The sequence below is a fragment of the Vanellus vanellus genome, assembly GCF_965231255.1.
Source record: "Vanellus vanellus genome assembly, chromosome: 4".
Classification (NCBI taxonomy): domain Eukaryota; kingdom Metazoa; phylum Chordata; class Aves; order Charadriiformes; family Charadriidae; genus Vanellus; species Vanellus vanellus.
Window position 1 is genome coordinate 35,402,006 of NC_138909.1, and position 22,358 is coordinate 35,424,363.

The 22,358-nt window shown below is 55.2% G+C and overlaps 1 protein-coding gene and 1 long non-coding RNA gene across 2 annotated transcripts; one reads left to right on the forward strand and one right to left on the reverse strand.

Moving 5' to 3' along the window:
* Positions 1-985: 985 nt before the first annotated feature.
* On the forward strand, positions 986-1,738 carry LOC309671097. Its single transcript, XR_014269104.1, has 3 exons — positions 986-1,075; positions 1,192-1,378; positions 1,711-1,738. It is a non-coding gene; the product is annotated as an uncharacterized lncRNA (long non-coding RNA).
* A 5,744-nt stretch (positions 1,739-7,482) lies between these two features.
* Positions 7,483-8,181, reverse strand: CLDN23 (claudin 23; the record flags this gene model as incomplete). Its single annotated transcript, XM_082482264.1, has 1 exon — positions 7,483-8,181. The coding sequence occupies one exon, from the start codon at positions 8,179-8,181 to the stop codon at positions 7,483-7,485; it is 699 nt and encodes a 232-aa protein (XP_082338390.1).
* Between the last annotated feature and the right edge of the window lie 14,177 nt (positions 8,182-22,358).

A 22,358-nucleotide genomic window follows, 5' to 3' on the forward strand; every position in this document is an offset into this window, starting at 1 on the left:
AGCTGGAAGGGCCATACCCTGCTTAGTGCCATGCCTGTGCTGGTGGGATGGGGATGGTGGCGGGGACAGTGCCCCGCTCAGCCCTGGCCCTGCCTGCAGCGCCGAAGGAGTGCAGCCCAGCCGAGTTCCCCTGCCGGAGTGGCCAGTGCATAGCCCTGGCCCTGCGGTGCGATGGTGACCGTGACTGCCGGGACGGCTCGGATGAGGAGGGCTGCGCCGTGCCCCGGCCGCTGCTCTGCCGTGCGGGTGAGGTGGCGTGTCCCCGCAGTGGGGAGTGTGTGCCGGAGGCCTGGCGCTGTGATGGCACCGCAGACTGTGGGGATGGCACAGACGAGCAGGTGGGTGGGGTGGTGGAGACGCAGCCTATCCCCACTTGCTCCCGGGAGGGCTGGTGGCTCCCTTCACCTTCTGCTTTTGCAGGGCTGTGCCTGGGAGGAAGGGCTGTGTCGGCACCGGCAGTGGGGCTGCTCCCGTGGCCACGAGTGCATCCCTGATGTCTGGCGCTGTGATGGAGAGAGTGACTGCATGGATGGCAGCGACGAGGCTGGCTGTGAGCAACACCCTGCTTCTATCCTCTCTGTGTCTCACCCAGGCGTGGTTGGTGGGTGTCCAGCACAGAGGGAGGTGGGGACGTGCCTGTGCTGAGGTGAAAAGCCTTGTGTGCTAGTTGCCTCTTCCCAGCATCTGTGGTGGCTCCAGGTGCCCCAGGTAGCTATTGTCCCTGTAGAGCTGGTGGCCTTAGGATTAGGACAGCCTGAAGCTGGGCTACAGGCACAGCTGTGGATGTGGCTGTGGTGAGCCCTGGGCACCCTGTGGGAGCAGCTGAATCTGCCCCAGCTGAGCAAAAGGAGGTGGTGGATGAGGCTCAGGGCAGCCTTCCCTGCATGTCCCCGCAGGCCAGCCTGCTCCTTGCCAGAGTCACGAGTACCCATGTGGGCTGGGGTCCTGCCTGAATGCATCCCTAGTGTGCGACAGCCGGCAGGACTGTGTGGACGGCTCAGATGAGGGGGGAAACTGCTCTGTGCCCTGCCAGCGGTCCTGCACTCACCTCTGCTACCCGTCGCCCCAGGGCCCTGTGAGTGCTGGCAGCCCTGGTCCAGGGGCTTACCCTGCCATGCTGCCCTGGTCCAGCTGCAGGAGAGAGCCTCGTGTGTCCCCAGGGAGACGCCCTGACATCCCCTTTCCCCACAGCGGTGCTGGTGTGACCCAGGCTATCAGCTGGCCGAGGATGGTCTGTCCTGCATGGACATAGACGAGTGCACAGAGCAGGGCGAGGGAGCCTGCACCCAGACGTGCCTCAATGCCCCAGGGTCCTACAGCTGTGGTTGTCTCCCAGGCTACCTGCTGGAGCCCGATGGCCGAGTCTGCAAACTCACTGGTAAGTCCTGGGGTGGCCAAGGAGCACTGAGGGTCCCCAGCACTGTAAGGTACACCAGGAGCCGGTGGGTACTTGTCCCCCTATGCCTGCTGCCCATGGGGAGTCTTGTAGTCCCATGAATGGCTCTGTCCCCTCTGCCATGTGGCCTCCCAGGCCCCACTCAGCTGTGAAATCAGAAAATCACTCTGCACTATCTGGGGAACACAGTGTGCAGTAGGGCCGAGTCCCAGCAGGGTCCAGTGCCTGCGAGTGCCATGTTCCCTGCCTGTGTGTGTTGGGGCCACAGGGCCACCAGTGCTGGGCAACATCCAGGTGGTTCTGTGTTGCCCCAGGACCAGAGCCCATGTTGCTGGTGGCCGTGCAGTCAGAGGTGTTGTCCCGTGGCCTGCGGAGTGGGCACGAGGAGGTCCTGCTGGCCACTGACAAGGATCGCGTTGTCTTCTCGCTTGACTATGACCTGGTGGAGAGGAAAGTCTTCTGGATGGACCTAGCCACAGAAAGCATCCGCTGGCAGGACTTCGACTTGGGCAAGAAAGGCACACTGGTGAAAGGTGGGCTGCGACAGCGTGGGGGGGTTAGCAGGGCTGGCCCCTCCGTGGCTGTGCAATCTCCAGGTTACAGTGGGGTTCCAGGCTGTATCCCCTTGCGTGGAGGGTGCTGGTGGGAGTAGGGTTGGGAGGAGCTCCTGCGATGGAGGGAACCTGGGCTGGGAGCATTGTGCCAGAAGGCCACTCAGCTGTCATCCCACAGGTGCTGACTCTTGGGCACATTGCAGGTGTGAGATCAGACTGTATAGCAGTGGACTGGCTCGGCAGGAACCTGTACTGGACAGATGGGGCAGCAGGGCAGGTGCTGGCCACTCGCCTGGGGGCTGCCTGGCGAGGGATACCGGAATACACTGTGGTGATGGATGGAGACCTGGACCAGCCGCACTCCTTGGTGCTTCAGCCTCTGGCAGGGTAAGGCTGTGACAAGAGGAGATGGGGACCTCCTTGCCATCCCTGCCCTATTTTCCTCCATGGAGGCAGGCAACAGGCTGGGGAAGAGTTGGGATGGCCTCAACTGGGTGCTGTTGGGGCTGTGCAACTGGGGAAGAAGGAGCCCAGGCAACTGCTCCTGCCCTGGGTGGAGCTCTCAGTGCGTCCCTGATGGGATGGGAAGTTCTGCACAGCTCCTGTGGGTTGCCCTGCTATTGGGACCATGCTGTGGCAGGTCCATGGGCCAGCATCTCTCTTCCTGCCAGGCTGCTGTACTGGTCAGAGGTGGGGAGCAACCCACGGCTGATGGAAGCCACCATGGATGGGAGTCGGCGGCACGTGCTGCTGGCCCAGGGGCTGGGCTGGCCCACAGCACTGGCCCTTGACCTCCCCACCTGGAGGATCTTCTGGCTGGATGAGAAGCTGGGCAGCGTCGGTTCTGCACGTCTGGATGGCACCAGTGTGAAGGTGTGTGGTGGGGCTCTGGTGATGGGGCCCTGACAGGGGCCGGGGTGGGTGCTCACAGCCTCTCTGCCAGGTCCTGCAGCTGAGCTGGGTCCAGAGCCCCTTTGCAGCAGCTGTGTGTGAGGGGCAGCTCTACTGGTCGGAGAGGAAGGCATGGTCCGTGCAGCAGGTGGACAAGGCCAGCGGCAAGAACAGGACTGTGCTGCTCAAGCGACATGGGCAGCCCCACGGCCTCCAGGTACCTCCCAGGGGGAGCCCTGAACCCTGCTGTGACAGCTTTGCAGGGCACCCCACCATGCATGGCCCTGCCGTCCTCCAAGTGCAGAGCCACTGGGAGCCTGTACCCCCGCCCTGGTGGTCCTTGGACCAGCAGTTCCTGTGGTCAAGGGTCTCTGGTTCTCTTGGAGCATCTCTGCCTCACCATCCTGCCTCCAGCTGGGCTGTGTCCAGGCCTTGGGGGCATGGCATGGTATTGGTTGTGCTCAGCTCCACTGCAGGGTGTTGGCAGGGCTGTGAGGCTGAGCCTACCCTTCCCACAGGTGATGCACCCAGCCCTGCGCCCCGTGGCCCCCAACCCGTGTGTGGCGCGTGGCTGCTCCCACCTGTGCCTGCTGAGCGCCAGGCACGCCGGGCAGTGCCGGTGCCCCACCGGGCTGACGCTGGCCGCCGATGAGACCACCTGCCTTCCCCTCCGTGATTCGGCCTTTGCCCTCCTAGTGTCACCTGCAGCTGTGGCGCAGGTATTGTCCTCTGGAGCTGGCCCTGGGGGCTGCTGACCTCCCCGCAGTCAGGGCAGTGGGGTTCCCGTCCTAGTGCTGCCTCCTTCCCCCAGGTCTATCTGAAGGACCTGCCCACAATGGCTGGATCACAAGACCTTCCCCCGCACCGAGCACTACCCTTGGCCAAGGTGGGCCGCCTGACAGCCATCGACTACGCAGTGAAAGACAAGAGCTTGTACTTCGCGGAGGCAGGGGGCGACTCCATCGGGCTGCTGCGCCTGAAGGACTGGGGCCGGCTGTCCTGGAAGCAGGCGGTGGCTGTGGAGGGCATGGTGACATCCCTGGCCCTGGACTGGCTGAGTGGGAACCTATACTGGATTGGGGGGCAGCCACCCAGCATCCACGTGGCAGCGCCGGGGGGGCGGTGGGCCCTGGCGCTGCTCAGTGAGGGGCTGCAGGGCGCTGCCTGGCTGGCACTGTGCCCTCGCGCCTCCACCATGTGCTTTGTCACAGCAGCTGGCAGCCATGCGCCGGGCACTGCGGTGGAGTGTGCAGCCATGGATGGCACTGGCCGCAGAGTGGTCTGGAGGAGAGCCCGGGCTCCCACCGGCCTCGCCTTCGGGGGTGCCGGTACCCGGCTGTACTGGGCGGACCGGGGTGAGTGTGGGCTGAGTTGGGGCACTGCAGGGGGCAGTGGGGGTGCGGGTGCTTTGTCTGCAGGGCATGGCCCTGAGGGGCAGCCCAGAGCCCTCTGTGCCCCCCACGTCTGATGTCCCTGCATGTGTCCTGCAGAGAGAGGCACCATCAGCAGCGTCGAGCTGGATGGATCCCACTTCCGGGTGGTGCGGGAAGGGCTGCACGGCCTCTCGCTCTTCACCATTGGAGAAGGCTTTCTGCTCTGGAGCACAACCTCAACCAATGGTGAGTCCATTTGCTATGCTTTGTCCAGCTCCTCCTCCTGCACCAGGACACAGTCCCTGTGGGGTGCAGGCTGCCCCTCCCCAGGGTGAAGGGCAGGCTGGGGGACCCCAATTCCCATCCTGGTCACCCCTGTGGGAGGAGGTGGAGCAGTGCTGACCCCATGTGTCTCCAGGCTCCAGCAAGATCTGGCACAGCCGGCTAGAGAGGGCCGAGAGCTGGTGGTTCCCAATGGAGCAGGAGTTGGTAGCCATGAGGATTTACAGCCAGTTCTCACAGGAAGGTGGGTCTGGGTCTTGACCCAGCCTGGAGTATCTGCAGGGTGAGCTGTGACCTGTGGTGGCTGTGCTAACATGTATTTTTTTTTTTGCAGGCACCAATGGCTGTGCGAAGAGCAATGGGGGCTGTGCCCAGCTCTGCCTGCCCAACCCTGCAGGGCGGCTGTGCCGCTGCTCCCCCGGCTACCACCTGGTGCGTGGGGTGGCGTGCACACTGGCACTGCCCTGCCCGGCCCCACTCCAGGCTTGCCCTGACCTCCAGACCTGCATCTCTGGAGAGCAGGTCTGCGATGGACGCCCCGACTGCCCTGATAGCTCCGATGAGTCTGACTGTGAGTGCCTGCCCAGAGGCAGGGTGTGCAGGCATCCTGGCTGGGCACAGTGGGGGCCTGCCCAGTCTCTCCTAGTTTGGGAAGAAGGGTCTCACCTGGGTCTCTGCTGACCTATGTCCATCCCTCCAGGCCCCTCTGTGGAGGTAGGGACACAGGTCCCCTTGATGGCACCATCAGCAATGTCCCACGTGGAAGAACAGAAACCAGCCTTATCCACAGCTGCACCCAAGCCTCGGCAGCCCGGCCCCAGCCTGCCTGCAGCCCCTGGCCCCCAGGAGCATGGAGAGCCCTTCCTGGTACCCCCCAGCACCGAGGAGGTGTTGGGGGCCATGCCATGTAGCAGTGAGACGTGTAACCTGCGTGGGGAGTGTGCCATCGAGGCTGGGCGAGTGACGTGCCACTGTGCCCTGGGCTATCGTGGTGACTACTGTGAGGAGGCAGAGGTGCAGCCCATGGCAGGCCCTATTGCCCTGGGGGTGGCCGTGCTCCTGCTGCTTGCTGCCGCTGCTGTGGGGGCCCTGGCCTACATGCGGAGGCGGGACAGACGGAGGAGGTGAGTTCTGGGGCTGGGCTGGGCCAGGTACACCTGCTGATGGAGAGGAACAGGGTCTCCCTGCCCAGGGACAGCATGGTGTCCTGGGGCACTCCTGGGCTATGTGGAAAGCTCCTGGCAGGGGTTGTGGCAGGACCTTGGGATATGCCCTACCTCTAGGAGACGGCCATGCCTTCCTCAGCATACATTTTTTCCTCCCCAGGACCTCAAGCACTGCCTCCACCCGGGTGCTGACCTTGTACCACCGTGAAAGCGACCCCGAGGAAGAGGATGAGGAGGAGGAAGAGCTTCCCCCCAAGAGTGACACCTTTGTGAACGAAGCTTACGATGGGAAAGAGGTGAGCACCATCTGGAGCACGTACTGGTAGGGACCCCCCTGCCACCCTGGGATGCCCCGAAGACCCTTGATATGCAGATGCCTCCCCAGACCCTGCGCTGGTATGGTGCCCACTCTTGAGGCAAGCTCTGCCTTCCTGCTGGGGGATAGGGGCAAGACCTGGGGGTGGCTGGGGTCTGGATGGTACAGGGGCTGTCTCACTCTGCCTGTGGCTGGAGCTGCTGTGCCAAGGTGTGGGGTGGGCCCAGGGAGGCTGGCTCAGACTCACCCCTGATGCACCTGTCTGTGATCTCTGCAGGAGCTGCCAGCCCCGCTGAGGAAGGGACCATCTCACCCTGACACTGTATTTTCATAAAGGAACATTGTGCAGTGTCTCTGGTGCCATTGTGGTTTGTGTGTGGTTTGGGAAGGGGAGGCTGATTTGCTCTTCCTAGCTCTAGGGAACTTACAGTCCAGAGGAAAAAGCTTTGGGAGGTTTTTTAGGAAGTCTCCAGCCCCAACACACACTCTGAGACACCTGAATCTGATCCCCTGCTACAGGGTGTACCCTGTGCCATTCCTTAACCACACTTTAGGGAATCTCGATCCACTGTCCCTCTGCAGCAAGGCTTAGCTTGCTGACCAGGGTGCTTTGGGCTCACCTGGAGTAGAAATCTGGCTGAATAGTTCTGCAAGGAAGCTGGCTCAGCTCTTGCCCTGTTATTCAGGGAGCCAACCAGGATTTTATAGTGCAGTTCTGACCTCCCTAGTGTCCCTTATAAACCAGTGAGACTGGTTTTACTGCCTTGCACCAAGCTAAATGATGAAAGGGGGAATATATGCTAATTCCCGCCCTCCTCCTCCCCCCCCCCCCCCCATCTCCTTTTTATTTTTTTTTTTTTTTTTTTTCCTCCTGAAGTGGCTGTGCTCAAGCAAGGAGAAACCTCTTCCAGAGCAGACTTTTGACTATGGGGTCAAAGTCCTTGAGGAAGATGCTATAAAAGCTACCTGACCCTTTCTACAGACCTTTCCTCCCTGCTTCAGGCAAAGCAGGGGGGAGCTGGGTTAGCTGTGTCCACTGGCTTTCAGCCCAGCTTGCCTGGCAGAAAGCCCATAACCATCCCACAGCACAGACCTGTTCCTCTTCATTTATTTTGCTGTTTGCACAGCCCTGAGTTGAGCAGAGACAGGTGGGAGGTGCTCCCCTCCCCTCTTCCCAGCCCTGAAGGGTACCTGGTGCTAACCTGCACCTTGTTCATATGGGAACACTGGAGCTGCCTTTGCCCAAGCTGTTGCATGGTGCGGGAGGATGAGCATGGAGGGACTGGAGCCAGGGCTGCTCCTCAACCTGGCACAGTTGAGGGACCTGGAGCACGGCAGGCTTTTGAGGAGGTTGCAGAGATTAAAGCCTGGTCCTTGGTCTTGTTTACAGTCTGCTCTGAGGTGCCCCAAAAGAAGGGCATGGCTTGGAGGGGCAGGAGCCAGTGCTGCTCTCAGTGCCAGGCAGGGGGGCTAGCTGGCACCCACTGCTGTCCCTGTGCTGGGGCTACAAGTCTGAGTCACAAGGCAGGGTGCTCCTCTGTTGTCTGTCTCGCTCATCCCCCAGCACGTCCCAGGGATTGTAGAAAGTCCCAGTGGTGGACCATGGCCCAGCCTCTAGCGCAGGGGTGGGGGGCAGTTTGGGGGCCCTGTGCTCCTTGCAGCAGTGGTGGAAGCTGAGGGTGAGGGCCAGCCCCCCCAGGATCTCCAGGCAGCTTCCCAAGTAGCTCAGCACCAAGCTGTAACCTGCACCCAGTGTACCACCAGCCGGTGCGGGCAGTGTCCACAGCTCATGGGTGTACCAGGAGGCAGGCACAAGGCTCAGCAGACCTGAGACAAACAGCACAAGCCCTGCCACACCAGCCACCAGGTGCCGTGGCTCCTTCTGCCAGCAGCGAACCCCCAGGGCAGCCACTGCCAAGCCCAGAAGAGTGAGTGCCAGTGAGGTGGGCATCATCCCTTGGGCCACCCGCACAGGCACTTGCTCAAAGTAGCCCAGCTCATCAGCCTGCCCACAGAGGCGGTCGTGGCTGCTCTGCTGCTCACTGCACATGTCCCAGATGCCCTGCTCCAAGACAAAGTCAATGGGCTGGTTGGATATGTGGCTCACCTGCCTCCAGTTGGGTGCCACCGTGCCTATGAAGGTCAGCAGGAGCCCGCAGGGGCACAGCACCAGCCCCACGATCATCGCCGTCGGCGTCCGCATGCCGGGGAGGTGGGTGAAGCAGGCTCCAAGGTGTGGGTCGCCAACTCCTGCTTGTCAGAGAGGTCCGGGGAACGGGGCGGGGGTGCTCCAGGGGAGCCGGGTCTCACTCCTGTCACCTGTGCAGAAGAGGTGGCACTGGTGCCCCAGGGCTGCTGGGTGCCGGCAGGGCTATCCCGTAGTAGGGCAAGTAGTCCTAGCCCTGGTAGTCCACCGCACCCCTGTACGGTGGGTAGCCCGCAGATCCGGGGCGGGCCGCCGCGTCCTGGCTGTGCCGAGGGCTGCGGGGAGGTACCAGCGGCAGGAGGAAGTGCAGGCAGGCAGGCAGGAACCCGATAGAGGCAGGGCTGGCTGGTACAGGCAGAGCTGGCCGGCCGGCCCCCAGCCCCGGGGGCTGCAGGGACAGCACCTTCCAGGACTGCGGGAGCCTGCGGGGACCACCGAAGCTCCGGCCGCTGTCCCCTTGCAGGAAGCGGGGCTGGGATGCCGGGAACAGTCAGCCGTCCCCGGGGGCTGCAGGTGGCACCGGGACATCTCGGCGTCACCCTGGGGCTTGGCAGCGATCGGTGCTGACTCTTCCTTGCTGGGGAAGCACAGCACCCTCTTACGGCTCACTCAATTAAACCGGTTGTGAATGTATTTTACTATCAACTGAATTAATTTATGAAAATCGTTAATTAAGATGAAACGCTAGCAGCTCTCAGAATTGGTAAGGACCCCATGGTGCTCCCCAGGCCCAGGAGACCTTCCCAGCCCCTGGCCTTTGTCTTCTTGCTCTTCATCCCAGCAAACATCTCCCTGTCCTTCAGGGACTGCTCCTGAGCTTGGCCCTGCTCTTCCCTACCCAGGCTGTGCTCAGGGGCCACCCACAGGCACAGCAGCCTGGCTCTCGGTGAGAAAAGTCCTTGGGATGTCCCCTGAAACAGGTATGGGAAGTCACCGCATTTGAGAACCCCTGTGTGGGGTTTTGAGCCCCCAAAAGACTGGTCTTGGTTCTCTCTAAATTTCCCTCAATTTCTGCTAGTCACACTGACCCCAAAAGAGGGCAGCATCCTCTGTGGATTAATTTGGGATGAGCAACCCTAGCTGTCCTGGAGGGCTGGCTGCACGTGTGCCCCACAGCATCTTTGCACTGCTGGTTTGGTAGCCTTGGCCACCTGGAGGGCTGGCTGGCTCTGTGCTGGACCAGCTGCTCCACAACTCCCTTCCCAACTTCTCTGTCCTACAGCTATTTTCCCTAGTGCCCCTAAAGCCTGTGGGTGCCAGATCATTTCGGGGATGGATGGCGGAGATGTTGATCACTGGATCTCAGCCCAGCTGGAAGGCAGGGGTGGGTTGGCCTCAGCCAGAGGCTCATGTCCCCAGCCACATCTGCAGGGCAGCAATGCTGACTGCCAGCTCTGCGTAGCTCCAGACCGGGGACACCTGTAGCATGTAGTTTGCTAAAATTTGGCACTCCTCAGCTGAGAAACTAAGCTAGGGGTTGCTGTTTCTCTTTCTGTCCTGTTAACTTTTTTATCTTTTACCCCACTCCGGCCATTGACCCTGTGCCAAGCCACCCATTACCACCCTTGGAGCTGTGGGTCCAACCAACAGACCAAATGCTGCCTGTCTGATGTGCTGCCCAATGCTGCCTTCTGCCATGGGACCCCCACCCCTGATGGGAGCAGGCACTGAAAGAGCCTGAAATCTAGTCCTGACTCTCACAGGAGGCTGTATTTTTCCTTTCCACCTGGACACGAGATGGAGATTGGCTGTGAGAAGGCATAGTCCTCCTGGGGAGAAGGAGGCAGAGGTAAAGGGCTGGTAGTGAGCTGGGTGGCACTGTGAGCCTGAGTGCTGTGGATGAGGGTCTGTCAGTGCTGTTGAGCTCCTCCCGAGCTCAGAAGGTTTTTACTAAGGTGACAAAACACAGCTCAGTGGCAATGCTGGCAGGGTAAAGCAGTGGTCACCTGTGGACCAGCGGGGCTGAGCTGTAGCTGTGAGGTGGGAGCAAGCCCTGAGCCCTCTGTGGGCTTTGCTCCCTGTCCCAGATGCACAGGTGTGATGTGTGCCAGCCCTCTTGGAAAGGCAGAAATTCTGCATCTTGTCGGATTTGCCCACGTTTTTCCCAGACAGGCCATGGAGCCTAGAGGCCTGCTGCTTGGGGTGCAAGGGGTGCCACAGGTACCCCCACCCTGGGCTTTGCAGAGGGTGCCTCTCCCTGCAGCACCTTCCCTCTCTTCTCATCTGCTCCCTCAGCGATGCTCTGCCCCTCTTGCCCTTGCTCCCACACACTTGGGTTTGGGAGGTGGCGACTGCTTGGATCTACAGCAGCAAACAGAAGCTGGGTGCTGGGAGCATTGCACTTAAGCATCGGGGTCAGGTTTCACAACCTAGGCCTTTCCAATTTATTAATAATGTCCAGGAGGATGCATCTGCCCTTTGGGCTTCTGCCCAGGCTCCTGATTGCAGGGCAAGGATAAACTGATTAGATGATGTGGCCCTGAGGCTGGATGACCTTCCTCGAGTAAGCTTGGGGAAGGAAACGGGATTAATGGAGCTGTTTCCCGATGCCACAGAGTTATAGATTGTTCATTTCTTCCCTTTTACTTTCTAATGAGGTGGTATGAAAAGTAATTCAAAGCAGAGCCTGGCCCTTTCCAAGCTCTGGGGAAGCATTTAAAGCCATCTGGTCTTAGAGATAAAATGGTCTGGCTGAAACTGCCTTCCTTTCCACGTTTCCCTAGCTGCTGGGTGGGGAGAGCCACCTTACTTGGTGTTTCCTCCTTCTCCAAAGTTCTGACTTAGTTTTTCCTACCTTGGCAAGGTCATCTCTTCAAAACGTGATGGAAACTTTATCCGAGCCTGGTTGAGTTGGCTTGCATTTTATTATTATTATCTTTTAACCCCACTTCATAAATTGGAGGAGCGGCAGAAGGCCTTGTGCTAACTGGAACTGGAAAAGATCCAGGGCAGGGTGGTCAGAGCTTGAGATTGATTCCAAGAGGAAAAAAAAAAAAAAAAAGAAAATCCATAATGGGCTATTGAGCGCTGGGTTGCTGCTTCCACCCTCAGATACCCAACATCATTGAAGGCAGGGAATGCATTCAGGGCAATGTCGCTGTGTTCAGCCTGTTCCCTGCCTCCCTCAGTGTCTGCTTCCAGCCACGGGTGGTAACAGGACCCCAGACTGGACAAGTGCTAGTGTCTCTCAGGTGACAGTGGCTCAGTGTGGATAGGACTAGTGGCTTTTGGGTTACATCATTGTCACACCAACTAAGCAGAGTTTGATGTAATAGCTGGGCCTTGTCTGATGCCAGAAATGGCCACAGCTAGGGAACACATGCACACAACAGTCTCCAAAGCTTCCTCTGTGATCCTTAGTCTGATCCGGGCTCCCAGGTCCAGCTGAGCTTTCAAAAAGCAGCGCTGGAGAGAAGAGCTTCTCTGCATGAAGGCAGCTCTGCCCCTGTGCTGTCTACTGAGCTCATGACACTGAGATCAGGGAGGAATCACATATTTGCGAGGGGGTTACTCTGACCCCCTTCCCCTCGCCTCTACAAGACTTCTCCTCCTCTGCAGCAGGATCTCTCGGCATCCTGTTTGCCGTATGGGGAAGAGCCAGGGCCAGGGCTGTTTAGCAGGAGCCGGCAGTTGGTAATTCCTGTTTACATCCCACTGACCCTGGGGCTTCACCGGCATCGCATACAGCAAGTTCCTCCCCATACCACTGCACCACCTGCATATCACACATGTTATATTGTACCTGACCGCTTCTCAGGTTCAGCGTGGCCTCAGCCAGTGCTGGACGCTAAGCCATGTGGCAGTCAGGTCTGTGGACATGGCAAATGGCAGTGCCTGAGCTGTGCCTCCCTGGGCTGCACTACGTGTGGCAGGGTGCTCAACCCTGGCTGTGTGTCCTTTGCACTCTCTCTCACTTAAGGAGAATTCGCTTTTTAGACCCTGGCAGCCCCCTGTGTCCTACCAGCAGTAGAGGGGATGGGTACTGGCTGGGAATGGCAGCTGAGGGTACTTGGAGGGGTGTTGCAATTTCCTCTGGTCTAGCCCCTTGAACAGGTCCACTAGCTACCTGTATTTGCCTCTCTGGTGAAACCTTGAATCCCTGCAGGATGGGAGCAAAGCAGGATGGCTCGAACAGCCCAGTCTGGCATTCTTAGCATTAGACCTGGTTGTCTAAACCTCTCCTCAGTCTCTATCCCACAGGAAAGTCTCATTAGGCAGCTGTGCAGGTTGAAGGACTTGGTTCTGACCGTTACATTTTGATGCTTTTTCTTCTAGAATTTGGAGTGGGGGAGTTTCCAAGAGTGCAGAACGAGGGTTCCCCATTGACGACCCTTTGCTTTCAAGCCACGGACCAGGCAGCGTGTGAGTGCAGCGGGACACGCTCTGCATTGTGCAAACAGCTGCAGCTGCAATGGGCTTCTCTCTCAGACCAGCTCCCAGCTTCCTCCCTGGACACACACAACACTGTCTTTGTGCCTGCTGGGAGGCCAAGGACGAGCCCCCTGGCAAGACAGGGTCCTCCTTGCTAGCTGAATGTGGAACAGACATCTGTGTGTCCTCCCCAGAGCACAGGCAGCGGTGGTCAGTGCCCAGCATGCAGCTCCATGCCCCAGCTCTTCAGCCTTCGGGGCGTGACTTCTGCAAGCAGATTTATTGGTCTTCCGTTTGCCCACTGTCCTGCCACCCTCCAGACTGGCCATGGTGGTGACGGCAGCCCTAAGGATGTGCTTTAGAGGGGTTATCAGAGACCAGAGGATGTGTTTGGTGTGCAAGGGTTTGCAAGCCCCATGCTGGCAGGTGCCACTCAGGGGCTGTGACCCAGCAGTGGCTTATCATACTCAGGCCTGTGGCCCATAGGGGTCTTGGCTGTTCCCCCTGCTCAAAACGCAGCGTGAGGGAGCTGCATACGCCCGCACAATTTGGGGGCAGCATCCTGTAATGCCTGCAGGGAGCAGTAAATCCATCAGTGAGCGCTGAGGTTTTTCCGCTCTGTTTCTGCAGCCCAGCTGTGACTGAACACTATTCAGACTAGATCCTGGGAATGAGTTGCTGAAAGCCTTATTAGATGCCCCCCAGGTATTCACTCATCCATTAAACTCCCTCACTTCCAAACTGCTGCACTTGGACTTGCCACATTGCCCGCTGCCGCTTCTAAGTCTCTGCTTTCAGTTCAGAGAATGATATAAAAAGCATTTTTGCAGCTATATCTATTTTTGTCTGACTCAATCCTGAAATGGTTGAGAGTGGTTTGGACATGAAGCTCTCGTGCTGGGTTTTGGAGGTGCAGCCCTTTTCAGACAGGGAGAACAGGATGGCTAAAGCTGTGTCTGGCTGTGGAAACTGCATGTTTGTCCAGTTCCTGGGCCACAGAGCTTGGGAGCTAAAGAGCAATGCCAGTGCCCGTGGGTGCAGAGCATGTCGCAACTGGCAAGGCAAAAGCAATGCTTCATGATGAGGTTCATCCAGTTACTGCAAATGTGACTCATCTGCACGTACTTGATGTCTTGTTGGGCTCAAAGGCCTGAAACCAAAGAGCAGATGGCTTATGACTGCACTTTTACGTATTTTCTAGCAGTTTGGTTAGCTCTGTGGGTCAAACCACTGGACATATGGCCAAGGCTGCAGGAGAAAAGACCTGCTTAAACCTTTCCTCTTGAGAAATTCCTGGACGGGAGACAGCTATGTTTCATACCTGTTCTGGGGACTAAGAGCCATGGGACTTCTAGTCTATGGGAATTTTATTCTGATAGTGGATAAGATGAGAACACGTGTGGGGTGATACCTCCATCTTGACGATAGGAAATTCCCCCACTGTATTTGTGAACTATGTGGACATTTTGGGTGGAAGGGTAGTTGCATCTCACTCTCATGTTACTTGCTGGTGAACAGACTGCCCAGTTTTGCTCCACAGGAGGATCTTGCCCCCTTTGGAAAAGCACAGGACTCTTCCAGGTTAATCAGAGGAATCTTGCAAATGAAAGGAAAATACTTTTCTTCTTGGCAAGGTGTCAGATCCATGTAGTAGAGCCTGCCTTCAATGTGCCTGGTGCTATCAACACATACTTTTGAGTCGGTCAGTACATCAATGGGGACAAAACTAATTGATTTGTCATGGAAAGGCCAGTGAAATCACCAGCCACAGAGAATGTGAAGCACAGACACAAGCAGAGAGCAGGATTAGTCTTGGGTACCTTGTGCCTTTCCTTTTACACCTAGGTTAAAAAACCACCCCTCTAGACCCGTGTCCTGCAGTTCTGCCAGCATCTGCTTCTTTCTAGCTTCGTGTCCCCTCGGGGAGGACAACAGGCAACCCTTGAAATCCCAAAGCAGTGTGTGCTGCCTCAACCTGTCATTTGAATGTTCAAATGCACACGCTTGGCCGAAAAGCCACCGACCTACAGGCTAGGGGTGGGGGTGGAGTGTGTGAGAGGGAACCCCCCCCATTCACCATGGTTCCTATCCTCTCATAAAGAAAAATCACTGGGTAAACAGCATCACTGGTAGCCCTGTCTGGGGGACTCTGCTGCTGAATTTCAAAGGCTGCTGCTAAATCATCAAGGTGAGAAAGTTCCTAATGAAATGTTATAGAAGTCCTCTCTTTTCCCAAAATGCCAGGCTGCTTCAAAACTCCAAGAGACTGCTCGACTCCCAGAAGGTTGCCCAGTGTGCCACAGCCTGTATGAAGTGCCCAGCAGGACTTGCTGCTCATATGAGGTACAGGATTGCCTGTCAGTTGGCCCTGGGATGTACTGGGTGCCCTCACTCAGAGACTGGAGGGCTTAATACTGGTGACAATGGAAAGCTGTCATACGGGTGGATGGCATTTTGGGCAGCTGAGAAAGTATGGAGGGCTGCAGGATGGTGATCTTGCCTCTAGGATGGGGTGGCCTGATCATTCTTGCCCTGGGAGACGGGTGAGGTTTCTACTGGTGTCCTGTGCCCATGCTCAGATGGGACTTTGTCACTGTTCCAGCTGTCATGGCCAGCTGTTTGCAGCAGGCTGCAGGGCTGCTCTTCTCTGGGGGTGTCCAGGACAGGCTGCCACTCACTGACCACAGCATCCTTCAAATATCGGCTCCCTCTCAAAGCAGGCATTAGCTGCGGGCCACGTGGAAACGGTACCCAATGCTATTCCCATCTTGGTGGAGTTTCATTAAGGCTGAGCTGTAATGAGAGCAGCTGGCCCAGGCAAGCTGCCTGTCCCCATCACCCTTGCATCTGCCAGCCACTTGGGCAGGAAGGAGAGGACAGGTAGACACAGCAGTCATGGGCAGGGTAAAGCTAGGGTGAACTGTCTCCATCTGCTAAGTATGAATCCCTCTGTGGCACTGATTTGGTCCCTGACACTTATTCAGTGATGGAAATAGAGCTGCAAACATCCTTTAAGCATGTGACGTGTCCCCTTATCCGTCACCGGAGGAAGGCTTGCTTCCAGCATGCTCCTCTGCCTGGTTTGTGGCCTGTGTCATCCCACTTCCCATTCTTTCCTCAGGTTGGATTGATTGGATTTCAAAGCATTTCACACCTGACTTGAATGAATTGAATCTGACTGATGTCAAATCCTGTCTTTGCCAGGTCTTTAAGGTCATCTGGTGAATCTACTTTCTGACATTCTTCTGGTCTCATTTTCTTTAACATTATCTGCAATATTCTAAGGCAGCATAGCATGGCTTCTAATCCACAGTACAGAAGCACTGAATGATACCACAGCCAGGACAATTTTCCTGCTGTTTCTTTCTGTATATATCCTTCTAGTCTGACCGTAAGCCATGAATAGCTCTTGTCACCAGATCAAGGTGCTGTTTTTGCACCAATTTTACATCCATCTTTCATCTAGATTGTATTTCTCCTTCTGACAAGAAGTCTGACTGGTATAACACAAAGTCCTCTATGGAGGTCAAAATTATCACATCTGCTGCTTCCTCTTTATCTGCCAAATCTTTGAGAGAGGAAATTTGAATGGTTTGGTATAAAACAGTTCTTAAGAAATCCCACTTGTCCACTTCTCAACCCCCGTATTAACCCCTTTATGCCTCTGAATTAATCCTTTGTGCAGGTCAATTTTCCAGGCACTGAATTATGGATCTGTAACTTCAAGCCCTTTAAACAGGATGCTACGCTCATTCTGTGCCATTTCCTTGGTTCTGCTCCAGCCCTCCAGCAGTTCTTGGAGAGCGTGGCTTGGGAACTGGAGACAGCTCCTCCTCTGATAATGAGTGTTGCTGTAGCTCATACACATTTCACCTAGCTGAAAGTTCGTGAACCTCTTCTTTCGCAATCCTGGCCCATTTCCCGACCCCTCTTCTGTTCATCATTATGGCTAAATGCCGGGGCAAGGGTTTGGCTGTAGGTGCCTAAGAGAGAGACTGCAAAGTCTCAGCTAGTTATCTTTTTATCTTAGTGGTTTGTGGAGGGTAATTGATCCCTTCAGTGAGTGATTCACCTCTAGGTTCAACTTTATGTGAAAGCTAAATGCAAGAAAGTTAGCAGAGTCATCCGTTTCTTCCATTTGCTTTCCTCAAATGAATGATAGTGATGGTTTCACCCTCCCCTTGGTCCTTCCTCTTCACCCTCCTACAGTTGCTTCTCATGTCCGTCACTGTCTTTTCAGCACATAAGCTATCTTTTCAATGATAAGCAATCATTGGCAAGGCAAACACTGCACACAGAGCTAGCTGATTCAGTCTAAGGCCACCTGCAAACATTTGAGCTCTGCTAATTCTCAGATCTTTCCTCTGCTCTTCTATTTTCCTCTCCCCTCCCTTTTATAAAAAGCTGCTTGCGAGGAATTGCTCCTGCAGCACTGGGATTTCAGCCTGGACATTAGGAAAATAAATCTCCCCCAAGAGAATGGGCAGCCCTGGGACAGGTCCTCATGGTGTTAGTGGCTTGCCGCCCTTGGGGGTTTCTGAGTGTTGGTTAGTCAAAGCCGTCTGGCCTGCGTCAGTGTTGGCGACAGTCTTGCTCCAAGAGGGAGACTGGACCAGAGACTGTGGAGGGCTCTTCCAGACAAAGCTGCTATGGGTCTGCAAAAGAAAATAATCAGTACATACCAAAGCTGGGTTATTCTCCTGCATCAGGACCACATCTGCATTGCACTTGGACACAACAGCCCTTTCTTTTTCCTTGAGCCGGTGTTAGCGTCCTGTGAAGTGGCCTCAATATTACTCATATGTACAATGGAAACACAGCAGATGCAGAAGAGCTGACCTTGCCTTTCTCCCTCAGGCCTGCCACTGCATTTGAAATAGCCTTACTGAAATGTCTGAACTTGCAAGCTTGTTGCTGAGCTTCCTGAGCACCAGAATTTGGGATTTAATAGCTAGAGCTGGGAATACTCGCATCCTTTCCCATGGCCAGGACTGCCCTGGGTGCTGGTGCCTGTTCCGTTGTTTTGCTGTCTTTGCTGTTACAGCAGTAATTAGGATAAGGTATAATTACAAACTTTGCCCTGGGACATATGCAAGGCCACTGAGCTGCATTGCAAAGTCCTCTGTGGTTTCTGCTCTTTTTCATTACGTGACAAATGCCTGACCTCTGGTTTAAAGTCAGAAGCTAGTGGTGATGTAGGTATGAGCTGGCACCAAGTTCCTTGCTCCCTCCTTCATCCTCCAGACCTTGCCATTCATCTGGCCTCTCCAAAGTAACCTGTGGGTACTCGAGATGTCAAATATTCTTGGCAGTTGTAGAGGCAAAAAAAATATTGTAGCTTAGGTGCCTGGCAGAGAAACCAAAGCCAAAGAATCTGGAGATGTGTCCTGGAGGCCAGCAAGAGATGGAAGAAAAGGTGCTCCCATCTTTTGGAGACACTCAGGATCATCCAGGCAGCACCAGTGAGACCTTATCTCTTGCTGCCTGGCACAGAGGACTCACTGTACATGTTTTGGGAGGATGGGCAGAAGGTACCACATACAGATGGCTCAGCCTGACTCTTCTAGCCTTTCACACCAGTGCTTGCCTTTGGAAGATGGAGCAAGGGGTTTGCTCCCAAGGCACACCCCAAATCTGGTAGCAAAGAAGACCCAGTTTTTCCAGGAAGTTCACTGCAGGCCTTGGAAAATAGTGGCAGTTTACAGCTTGGTCCCCAATAAACTTGGGCATGTCTTTGCTAACTACCACTGATATTCTTCCCTTGGCCCTCTGATTCACCCAGACCTACCTTGTTTTTGCATGCCAGCAATGCTTCAGGAGCTGGGCAGTTATCAGAAGACAATGAATCATCCCAAACATCCGGCAACTCATTCTGTAGGAGCTCATCTTACTCACAGCACAAATGCCAGCTCCCAGCTGCTCTGAAAATTTTCTACCCACAATATATGCAGCCGCTCCCAGTCGCTTTTTGGCCCATCTCAATGAGGGGTGCAGGCCCACAGGGCTAGAAGACAAAGTCAGCAGCTGTAAACCTCCCACAGGGGACTAAGGCTTTCCCTTCCATCCAGGAAGAAACCAGTACCCATCCCTGATGCTTGTTTTTAGAACGGTGTGTTTTTTCAAGACAGAGGTTCCCTTTTGGTTCTGAGCATTACACCAGACAGAGAGTTTCACTCGATAACTGGTGCCTCCAGCCCAGTAATGTCCCAGCAGGTTTGTGTTTGCAGGGCTGACCTTTCAAAGGCATGTTCAACTTGATGTCAGCTACAGCTGCAAAGCCAAACAGAATATAGTTCTGATCCTGCTTTTTTTTTTTTTCCTACCTTGGCTGGAGTTGCTCCTAGACTGCTCCATAAATCATTGCCCACTGATAAAATACCAAGGGGGACTGGGTTTTTCTGATGCTGCTCTTGAGAGGTCAAATCTTATCTTAGCAAAAACAGCCCCTGGGAAAGGTGATAGTACAGAAACATACTCTATATCTTCCCACCCCTCTGTGGCTTTTTTCTGCACCGCTCCAAAAGCCAGTTGGTACCAACACCAAGGTACTGTGCCTGTTGCACATTACAGCCTGGCACAGGACCTTGGCATTTCAGCATTCCTGGCAGTGATCAGACTGGTGTCTCTTGTCCATGCCCTGTTTCACTGCTCTGCATGAGCCTTCTCCATAGGTGATACCCACTCTGGGACAGACGGTATTGCACTCTGGTTATAAACCAGTCTTCTCATCAGTGTTATTCTGATGCGCAGTGCCTTGTCTCACCCCTGCGTGCTGTTTGTTGTCAGCTGCTACTCTGTTTAGGCTGTGAATACACTCCGCAGGGGAGCACCAATGGCCTGGTGCAGTGCCCGGGAGGAAGAACGATGAGACGTGTGAGGGACAGTACAAGAAATGTTGATAAATCCGTGTATGCTGAAGAGGGCATGAGTGTGCACCTTCCAAAACAACAACTAGGATCCAGAAAGTGTTGAAGAAAGTTAGCAAGTGACAGGTTCAAATTAAGCAATAAGAAATGGCTCTTCCCCTAGCCCAGCGCAGACCTGCGGGATTACTTGCTGCAGGATGTTGCAGAGGGGCTCCTGCAATTTCTAGGGGCTCCAGGGGAAATTGGAGTTATTCATGGAAGAGTCTGGGAATGTTACATCCAAAGACCAACTTCAGCCCAAGAAGCCCTGCAAGCTTGCTGGAGACCAGGAGATCTCCAGATGCCTGTGTTTTTTGGCCACTGCTGGACACATGATTATGGCCTTCATGGACCTTGGGTGTTCTTAGGTAGGAACATTACTGTGGGCCCTGGAAGAGGCACAACAGTATTATCAAGTAGTTGTGCTCCAAGAAATAGAAAGATTTAGTCATCTTGTGTTTGTGGCATAAACCCTTAGGAGTTCTGTGTGGGTTTCAAGGCGGGGATCTGGTCAGCATGGCTGTACCTTCTTGTATCTGTATGTTTCTTTGGACTGAATCCTTATCCATCACACCCTCTATGTCAGAAAGCCTGTAAGGTGTTACAGACCTCAAGTCCCAAGTGGCTTTTTGGAGGCGCATCCTCCAGACAGCCTGGACTACAACATTCAACCAGTTCTCTCTGTCACTTCATTTAGGGTGCTGTCCCCCCCACTTGGTGGCTGTCCAACAGTATCAACGGGCTCAGCACAACAGGTCCCATGGCATAAGCATGCCCTCCTGTGAGGGGTTAGAGCTTCACAGAATCACAGAATGGTTGAGGTTGGAAGAGACCTCTGGTGGTCATCTAGTCCAATTTCCCTGGTCAATCATGGCCACCTAGAGCAGGCTGCCCAGGGCCATGTTTGGTCAGATTTGGAATACCTCCAAGGATGGAGACTTCACAGCCTCTCTGGGCAACTGTGCTAGTGCTTCCAGATGGTCGGTCCTCATCATGTACCAGAGTTTCTCCAAGGATAGAGACTGTGCAACTTCTCTGGGCAACCTGTGGCAGTGCTTAGTCACTCTCACATTAAGAAAGTGTTTCCTGATGTTCAGATGGAACCTCCTGTGTTTCAGTCTGTGCTCATTACTTCTGGTCCTGACACTGCGCACCATTGAAAAGATCCTTGCTCCACCTTCTTTACACCCTCCCTTCAGGTATTTGTATACATGAATAACATCCCGCCTGAGTCTTCCCTTTGCTAGGCTGAACGATCCCACTCACGGAATCACGGAATCACGGAATTTTCAGAGTTGGAAGGGACCTCTAGAGATCATCTAGTCCAACTCCCCTGCTAAAGCAGGATTGCCCAGAGCACATTACTCAGAACTGCATCCAGGCGGGTCTTGAAAATCTCCAGAGAAGGGGACTCCACAACCTCCCTGGGCAGCCTGTCCCAGTGCTCTGTCACCCTCACCGTAAAGAAGTTTTTCCGTGTATTTGAATGGAACTTCCTGTGTTCTAACTTGTGCCCATTACCCCTCGTCCTGTCACTTGGAACCATTGAAAAGAGCCTGGCTTCATCCTCCTTCAACCCACCCTTTAGATACTTGTACGCCATAATAAGGTCTCCCCTCAGCCTTCTCTTCTCCAGGCTAGAGTCCTAGCTCTCTCAGCTTTTCCTCATAAGGGAGATGCTCCAACCCCTTAATCATCTTAGTTGCTCTTCACTGGACTCGCTCCAGCAGTTCCCTGTCCCTCTTGAACTGGGGAGACCCAAACTGGACACAGTATTCCAGTTGTGGCCTCACCAGTGCAGAGTAGAGGGGGAGAATGACCTCCCTCGACCTACTGGCCACACTCTTCCCTATGCAGCCCAGGATTCCATTGGCCTTTTTGGCAACAAGGGCACATTGCTGGGCCACGGATAATTTACTGTCTACCACAACCCCCAGATCCTCTTGCAGCCTTTCCTCATAGAAGAGGTGTTCCAGTCTCTTAATTATCTTCATGGCCCTTTGTGGGACTCTCTCCAGTATGTCCATGTCTCTCTTGTGCTGGGGAGCCCAGAACTGGACACAATACTCCAGGTGTGGCCTCACCAGTGCTGACCAGAGGGAAGGATCACCTCCCTCCACTCGCTGGCAGCACTCCTCCTAATACAGCCCAGGATACCGTTAGCCTTTTCTGCAAGGGCACATTGCTGCCTCATGTTCAACTTGGCATTCACCAGGCCCCTGAGGTCCTTTTCTGCCAAGCTGCTTTCCATCTGGATGGCCCACAGCATGTACTGGTGCCTAGGGTTGTTTCTGCCCAGGTGTACCAAATTCCACTTCTCTTTGTTGAACTTCATGAAGTTGTTGAAATTCATTTGCAGTCAGCCCACTTCCCCAGCCTGTGCAGGTCCCTCTGGATGGCAGCACAACTCTCTGGCATATCAGCCACTCCTCCCAGTTTTGTGTCATTGGCAAACTTGCTGAGGGCAGAGTCTGCCTCATCATCCTTATCATTAATGATGATATTGAACAGGATCGGACCCAATCTCGACCAATGGGATACACCACTAGTGACTGGCCTCCAACTAGACTTCCTGCCACTGATTGCCACCCTCTGGGCCTGGCCATTCAGCCAGTTTTCAATCCACCTCACTCTCTGGAGTTAAGAAAGCTAAAGCCCAGATGAAACTGAATCTAGACAGGGATGCTCATACCATGTTTCTGTATTCCCCCGGGGTTACCCATCCGCACTTCCACCCTCTGTATGCTTCCTCTCCGTGTCTGAGTTTGGCCAGGAGCTCCTTTTTCACCCACGCAGGCCTCCTGGTATTTTTGCCTGGCTACATACTTGTTGGGATGGAGCTCTCTTGAGCTTGCAGGAGGTGATCCTTGAATATTAAGCAGCTATTTTGCCTCCCCT